Source organism: Podarcis tiliguerta, assembly GCF_965153285.1.
Source record: "Podarcis tiliguerta genome assembly, chromosome: 2".
Lineage (NCBI taxonomy): Eukaryota > Metazoa > Chordata > Lepidosauria > Squamata > Lacertidae > Podarcis > Podarcis tiliguerta.
The window spans coordinates 107,507,932-107,516,545 of NC_139535.1; the positions used below are offsets into that span (position 1 = coordinate 107,507,932).

Consider the following 8,614-nt stretch of genomic DNA (forward strand, 5'->3'; position numbering starts at 1 on the left):
CTCACCCACAACTTAACAGAGGTTACCCTTTGGAGTCTATACAATCCTCAGCAGCCCACCTAGCAAAAGCTTCAGTAATCTCTGAGCAGGAGCTGTGAGCTCAGGTTATGAGGTTTCACTGACCTCATAGGGGCCCAGAGAGGCTGCAGGAACAGGGGTGTGCAAGGCACAGAGACACAGGGAGCTGGACAACATGACAAGTCCAGCAGCCACACACACCCCGTGCTAAATGTAGGAGATCAGAGCTGACCCTAGGCTATAACTCCCATCTCCTCTACCATGTTGGCATTAACTGGACTCCCTCTCTTCTTGCTGGCATCACAGATGACCTACATTAAGATGGCAGCTAATGACCCCGAGGCCACTGTGCTAGGCTGTATCTCAGAGCTCTTGAACCCGGAAGAATGCCACGAGCTCTACATCCGGCTTGCCACCCCTCAGAAGGATGCCCAGCAGCCGTCAGAAGACGGGGACCTCTTCCCTGCCGGCCAATGGGAAGGCATATCCGACATGGACCAGTGCAAAGAAGGCCTAAAGACGTGGCTGCAGATGCAGAGAGGCGCCATCGACTGGGACCGTCTGGCGCGAGCCCTGCGGCAGATCGGGCGCCCCGACGTCTCCAGGGAGCTGAAGAAGAGCCTCAATAAGAACAGGAGCTTGGAACCCAAGTGGGACGCAGAGGGAAATCGGACGGTGGTGATGGGCGCTCAGCCGTCGGCCCTCCTCGTTGAAAACAAGGCACCCACCCGCAGGAGCCGTTACGGGCCCATCCATAAACACAGCAAGACCTTTGTGAAGGAGGGCAGCTGGGATCTCAAGGCTTTCCTCCTCCAGTTGTTCCCAGTCGCTTTGCAGAACCTGACCCTGCAGCAGTGCATCGTACCGGCCGCCCGGCTGCTTGTTGTGAGCTTCCTGGTGGGGCTGGTCCTCTGGCTGATTTCCGTGTATTATGTCATTTGCTGGAATCTGGGGCAATGCCTCTTTGCCAGCGGCCTTCGCTACGGTGCGACCCCGGCTCGGCAGAACATGAACTTGACGGTGATTTGGAACAACCAAGCCGTTGAAGACTCTATAGATGACGAGGAGGACCCGGACAGTTCCTCAGAAGAGGATGCTACAGAGGATGAACAGTGACCCTGGCAGCTCCCGGTGAATTCTGCAGGGAAGTTGATCTCATTTAATAAATTCACTTGCGGATCTTTCGTTTAGAGCCCGTTACCTACCTCAGGCTTGACTCAGTTGAACACCTCGCCCACTCAGGGCGCACAGTACAATCTCCTGTTGTGCGGTGACAGTAGGTGAGGGAATGTCACAGGGCAAAAAGTGGGAGGAGATATGCCCTTGGCCCATTGAGAATGATCTAACGGAATGAAGGTTATTAAAATGTTTAATTATGCTGCTATGTTTTCTTTTCAGTCTGTGGAATAGCGAAGCGTGCTCATTTAAGATGGTAGATGGCAAACTTCTGAGAGGTTTAGGGCTAGATAGAGTGGTACTGAAACCCAGCTCCTGCCAACCTAGCAGTTTGAAAGCACACCAGGGCAAGTAGACAAATAGGTACCACTGCAGCGGGAAGGTAAACAGTGTTTCTGTGCACTCTGGTTTCCGTCACGGTGTCCCATTGTGCCAGAAGCGTTTTAGTCATGCAGGCCACATGACCCGGAAAGCTGTCTGTGGACAAACGCCAGCTCCCTTGGCCTGAAAGCGAGATGAGCGCCACAACCCCATAGTCGCCTTTGACTGGACTTAACCCTCCAGGGGTTCTTTACCTTTACCTTGCCCTATTCTCATGGATCCTGTGATGGCAGCCTAACACAGTAAAGCGCATCCAAACATTAAGCACACGTGGCAGAGATAAGAGAGATGTGATATTGGATGAAGGCTGTCAGCTGATACAGAGAGAGAGAGAGAGCCTTTAAAGGTCCACAACGATTTTTAACTCAGCCCAGCACCAGTTCCTGTCGCTGCTCAGATGTAATGAGAGGCCTGAGTAGCAGTAGCTAGAGCCAGGGCTAGGCTCGCTTTGACTCCAAGGTTAGCTAAACCCTTCACTACCAGGGTGGACTGGGAGATTAAACTATTGGATTATGCAGAGATGGCAAGAATGACCGGGAAAATCAGAAACCAGGAACATCAAAACGTCAGAAAAGAAAGGGAGAAATTTATATTATATTTGACGGACCGCTGTAAACACTTGAACTCTTTGGCAGGTTTTCCAAAACTCTTGTAATGTTACATAGATTTTGGAGACAATGGAAGATTGAAAATTAGAAGGACGTATAGTATGCAGCTGAAAAAGTTAGTTAAAGAACCCACGGAGGGAAGTCTTGAGATTTGGAAGAATCTTGTGTAATTTTTTTATTATTTGTGATTCGGGGTGTGAATGAATTTGTAAAATCAATAAAAATCATTTGATAATATAATAATAACTAACCCTTCACATTGGTAGAAGAACATACCCTCCAACATTTCTCCAATGAAAATAGGGACGCCCTATTCTATAATAGGGATGCGGGTGGCGCTGTGGGTTAAACAACAGACCCTAGGGCTTGCTGATCAGAAGGTCGGCGGTTCGAATCCCAGCAATGGGGTGAGCTCCCGTTGCTCGGTCCCTGCTCCTGCCAACCTAGCAGTTCGAAAGCGCGTCAAAGTGCAAGTAGATAAATAGGTACCGCTCCGGCGGGAAGGTAAACGGCATTTCCATGTACTGCTATGGTTCAGAAGCAGCTTAGTCATGCTGGCCACATGACCCGGAAGCTGTACGCCGGCTCCCTCGGCCAGTAAAACGAGATGAGCGCCGCAACCCCAGTCATCCGCGACTGGACCTAATGGTCAGGGGTCCCTTTACCGTTTTATTCTATAATAATAATAATAATAATAATAATAATAATAATAATAATAATAATAATTTAATTATTCATACCCCGCCCATCTGACTGGTCTACTCCAGCCACTCAGGGCAGCTTCCAACATTAATAATAATAATAATAATAATAATAATAATAATAACATTAAACATTTTTTTTTAAAAAACTTCCCTGTACAGGACGGCCTTCAGATGTTTCCTTGGCTCGGGGGAGTCGCATAACTGCCTCTTATATTTAGGATTTTGCATTGAGTTGCTGGCTGGAAAATGGAAGGAAATGGTACCAGCAGCAACCAATCACAGTGTTTCTGTTGTCACTCCTTCAGCCATGCTTCTCCTGCTATTGGACTTCATGTGTGTCCTAAATGCTGCTTTGTACTCTCCACGGCATAGGGCTGCCTTCTGATTTGCAGTCCACCAACTCCACCTTGTGGTGCTTCTGGACTTTTGCTGCAACTGATGCCAGAAGTGAGGGAATGGTAGGCCGTGACAGACAAAAGCATCCCACTGAATAGGCAGGAGCTGCCAAGACGTAGTTTTGAGTTCATCTGCCCAGAAGCAAGATCCACTTAGTATTTGCCGGGCACAGACAGTGGTTCACATTAAGCATTTTCCTGGAAGCTGTACATAACCTGCTTGAGAGCTGCACTGACAATTCAAATTCTGGGTACTGCTAGTGTGATGATGTTTATATATTGATGTTTCTCATTGCTCTGCCCTGCTCTAAAATGTGGGATTTTAACTGTACTGCTTGCACTTGTGATATTTTGTTCTGTGCTGCTTTAAAATTCAGAATGGTTTTTTTATTTTTTTGTACTTATTTGTGGAAATTTGTGGTAAACCGCTGAGAGACTTTTTTGAAGGATTGAAGCCGTATATAAATCCCCCAAATACATATTAACTAAACAGATGTATTAAACACATCTGAAGAGGGGTTGTGGATTCAAGGGTTAGTCCCTGGCGTCTCTAGGTACGGCTGAGAATCCCTTCTGTCTGAAAACCTGCCAGTCGTTCTAATTGTTTTTCTTGCAAAACCCTACAAGAATATGACCGACGGTGGTATGAAAAAGAATCAAACAATCAACCCAACAGAATGGAGAGGGAGATCTAACCCATAGCTACTCTTGCCACTAATCCCTTTTTTGCGTGTTCAGACCCAGAAACCTCCCCCCCTAAATAAATTCACACGACTCAAATTTTGGTTTTGGTTTTTGGCAGAATTTAGGACACATCTTTATTGATTACAGCAAGTGACTGGCTGCATAGGCTCTGATTCAACTAGCTCCTGCCATGCAGGGAGCGCTGACCCAGGGTCAGCCAAGGGTGAACACCTGGATAAGCGGAAAGCCGGGAACGGGCTATCTCCGCCACCCAAATGTCCCCCTGGATTCAGGCACGGGCACAACCCCCTCTCACGGGTTGACCAAACCATTGAGTCCCTGGATTCCTTTAACAGAATACCCTTCACATAGGGATGGCGAGAGTGTTCTCCCATCCCTATCACCTGAACCAGAGCCTATCCACAACCTTACAAGTTGTGACGATTTCCTACGCGGCAGGCGAAACCCAAATGGCAACAGCCAACCAGCCAAGTAGGGGGAATTCCTGCCGTGCCCCTGTGCAAACGACAGACGACACACAACAGCATAGCAAGGTCAAGTGCAAAGCCCTAAAAGTAGGGAGAGGTGGGCGGGTGTTCCGAATGCATGCGCCAAAAGAGGAAGCTCTGGGTCATGTGCATGGGCATAAATAGGTCCCTCAAACCGTTTATGGTATGTACTGAAGTTCTCACCCTGGGCCATAAGGGAAAACGTAGATAGTTTTCACCCAGGTCCACATATGCAAATAAGGAATTGAAAGTGACGTTCAGTGATTGGATAGTTACAGAAAGTGGTTACTGTTGCGTTGTAGTGGAGCTCTATATAAGCAGGTTGGCTGAACCCTTCAGTTCAGTTCTGTTCTGGGTCTGTGAATAAACAAGAGCTGTTTGAAGAATCGCTGTGCCGTCTGATATGTTCACCCACAACTTAACAGTTTAGACTGCATCCCATTGGCCGGATTGCTCCCAGCTAAGAGGGACCTACCAATCGGGTGTTGTGGCTGACCAATTGTACCCACCCACAACACAGGGTGTCGGTTTTCCAGGTCTCACCACAATATGTGCCCTCTTTAAGGGAGGACCCGATTTGCCAGTTTCTTGATGGTCTTTATGCAGGTCTGGCCAGTTTTGTGTTAGGCTCCTTGATCTCTAGTAACTCTGATGTGTATTTCGACATCAGTATGCAGGCTAACGGGACATGGGTGGGGCTGTGGGTTAAACCACAGAGCCTAGGACTTGCCGATCAGAAGGTCGGCGGTTCGAATGTCAAAGTGCAAGTAGATAAATAGGTACCGCGGAAAGGTAAACGGTGTTTCCGTGTGCTGCTCCGGTTCGTCAGAAGTGGCTCAGTCATGCTGGCCACATGACCCGGAAGCTGTACGCCGGCTCCCTCGGCCAGTAAAGCGAGATGATTGCTGCAACCCCAGAGTCAGCCACGACTGGACCTAATGGTCAGGGGTCTCTTTACCTTTATGCAGGCTAACCTCAGCGTGTGATGCCACCAGTAATTGCAGACCCTCCAAGTGTCCATATTTTCCAATGACAGTCCTGGACTTACAAAAGCCATTCCTGATCCCGAAATGTCAGATTTTCTTAGAACGGCCCTATTTTCATTGAAGAAATGTTGGAGGGGAATGGAGTTTTGTGACGCCTCTGTGCCAAGGAGATAAGTAACTATGCAACCTTTAGAAAACATCTGAAGGTAGCCCTGTATAGGGAAAGCTTTTTTTAAAAAAAAAATTAATGTTTTATTATGTTGTTATATATGTTGGAAGCCTCCCAGAGTGGCTGCGGCAACCCAATCAGATAGCCCAGGTATAAATAATATTTTTTTCAATTATTTTTATGGAATAGGACATCCCTATTTTCATCAAAGAAATGTTGGAGGGTATGTAATTATCCTAACATCCCCTGGTTCCTCTCCTCTGAGGGAGGGTGTTGTTGTTGTTGAAGGAGGGACCAGAAGGGGGCGCCGTTGGAGAAGCAGAAAGCAGATCAGAACAGACTAGGGAAATGAGCTAAATAAAAAATGCACACGAAAGCTTATACTCAGAACAAACTTTGTTGGTCTCTAAGGTGCTACTGGACAATTTTTAAAATTTGTTTATTTATTTCAATTGCGTCGGACCAATACCTACCAGAATCTGAAACTGAGCTGTTTAAGACGTGTTTTTCAGATTTAGGGTAATGCCTGGCTGCCATAGTCTAATAACTGTACAGTGGTACCTTGGTTTGCATATGTCTTGGTTTGCATACGTCTTGGATTACAAACACGTCAAACCCAGAAGTGCATGTCCCGGTTTGCAACCTTTTTTTGGATTACAACCCATTTTTATTTTTATTTTTGGATTATGAACAATTTTGTGTTGTTGTTTTTTAATGATATTTATTAAAGGTTTTATAGTTACAGAAGAAAAGAAAAAGACAGTATATGAAAAAAAAGGAAAATAAAAAAAAATTAAGAGAGAAGACATCAAAAATAATAGGAAAAAAAAATACATCCACACAACAAGAAAAAGCAAAAACATTTAAAAACACATCCATTTTTCATATCTTTATCTTTCAATGACTTATTTCCTCGACCTCCTCCCACCTCCCATTTTTGTATTCCAGTTAATAATTAAATCAGCAAATCCTTTCCATCTTTCACTGCTTTCTATCGTTTAATTATCTTAATTTATTTTAACCTTATCTTACCATCAAAATCTTAAAATTTATCTATACTTAAATCCTTATCATATTTCTACTAAAGTCATATAATTTCATCCCACCATTTCCCAATGGATTATGAACAATTTTGGGGGGGAGGCCCCATTGGCGAAAGCGCGCCTTGGGTTACAACCTGTTTTGGTTTCCAAACGGACCTTCAGAATGGATTGTGGTTATAAACCAAGGTACCACTGTATTTAAATAACACGATGCAAATGTTCTCCCAAGATGTTAACCAACATCCTGTATACCAAGAGCAAACTTATTTTCAGCAGCCTGGGGGGGAGGGAGGGGGGACTCTTGCGATTTGCAAAATTATACACACACACAACCTTTCGAAAATAAACCCCAAGGGGAAATGACCCTAAAACAGCTCAATGTGGATTGGGCGTATTCCCTAAGGAATGCTCAGCAGGAACACTCCACGTTGCAACACTTTATTGCAGCTCTCAATGCTAAATATACATGGTGCAGAGATGTTGCAGGAAGCACACTTGCAAGCGCAGGAAGAGAAAAAGAGCAAACAGTACGCCTAACCTCCAGCCTGCTAAGGTTTCAGAAGTGACATAACCCGCTCAGAACTTGCTGAGCTCATAGGGAGGGGATTATAATGCACGGCTCCCTAAGATAACCTCCGTGAGCCCTTAAGCCGCTCCAGGTCCTTTCCTTGCATTAAGGCAGGAGGAGAAGGTTAGCTAATTGTCTATCTCAGAAGCACGTGGACTGCATGTCAGAGTCACAAGGGCGGATATCACCTCCGCATTTTGCTTTCATCCACAGCTCCCAGAAAGGGATTGGCTTGATGAGCAAGGGATAGAAATTGACTTTATTTTTTTATTTTTATTCTTTTCAAGTTTATACATCTCACTGATTTTACAATCGTTTTGGCATTTCAGCACTTGACTTCCTACCCGGTCTTTCTGCGCTTCCTTAAACTTGTTTCCAATATCTTCTCCATCTCCAAATTAACTTCATTTGCTCATTTATTCATCTTTAAATATATACTCTTACAAAACTGCAGGTTGCCACAATAATCCTGCCAATGTTTTTATCTGTTTGCAATTCATCTGTAAATGTTCAGCAAACCATTTCCATTCTTTTATAAAAGATTTGTTATCTCGATTCCTTATTCTTCCGGTAAGTTTCGCCATTTCTGCATATTCCATGAGTTTTTGTATCCATTCTTCCTTTGCTGGGACATCTGCTTCTTTCCATTTTGGGGCGAGTAACATTCTTGCCGCTGTGGTAGCTTACATGAATAAGTTTCTATACATTTTAGGTAGTTCTGTCCCTATAATTCCCAAAAGAAAAGCTTCTGGTTTTGTTTGTTTTGTTTTGTTTTGTTTTGTTTTGTTTTGTTTTGTTTTGTTTTGTTTTGTTTTGTTTTGTTTTGTTTTATGGTTTGGTTTGGTTTGGTTTGGTTTTCTTTTCTTTTCTTTTCTTTTTACAAAGGTTACCGTATTTTTCGCTCTATAAGACGCACCAGACCACAAGATGCACCTAGTTTTGGGAGGAGGAAAACAAGAAAAAAAATATTCTGCATCTCAGAAGCCAGAATAGCAAGAGGGATCGCTGCGCAGCGAAAGCAGCAATCCCTCTTGCTGTTCTGGCTTCTGGGATAGCTGCGCAGCCTGCAATCGCTCCATAAGACGAACACACATTTCCCCTTACTTTTTAGGAGGGAAAAAGTGAGTCTTATAGAGCAAAAAATACAGTATTTTAAGCATCCTTTTCATTTCATTATATATAATTTCCCAGTAAGCTTTAACCTTACTACAAGACCACCACATATGATAAAAAGAAGATGGGATGGCAATTGACACTGCAGGTTGCTCTTTACCTGGATGTTATGCAAAGTTTGTTAAAAGATCTTGCTTGCTCTCCCACCAAGAAACATGTGGCTTGTTGGTTGTGATGGGGAGCATCAAGCCAAACAAGAG

The 8,614-nt window shown here is 44.7% G+C and overlaps 1 protein-coding gene across 1 annotated transcript; it reads left to right on the top strand.

Moving 5' to 3' along the window:
* The first annotated feature begins 141 nt into the window (after nucleotides 1-141).
* LOC310670021 (uncharacterized protein) lies at nucleotides 142-1,402 on the top strand. Its single transcript, XM_083424464.1, has one exon. It carries the CDS (start codon nucleotides 280-282, stop codon nucleotides 1,132-1,134), a length of 855 nt encoding a protein of 284 aa, XP_083280590.1. The 5' UTR covers nucleotides 142-279; the 3' UTR covers nucleotides 1,135-1,402.
* The last annotated feature ends 7,212 nt before the right edge of the window (nucleotides 1,403-8,614 follow it).

Excerpts from the sequence above, each read along its gene's own strand:
- LOC310670021 (XM_083424464.1), top strand. The coding sequence starts at position 280 with ATGTTGGCATTAACTGGACTCCCTCTCTTCTTGCTGGCATCACAGATG.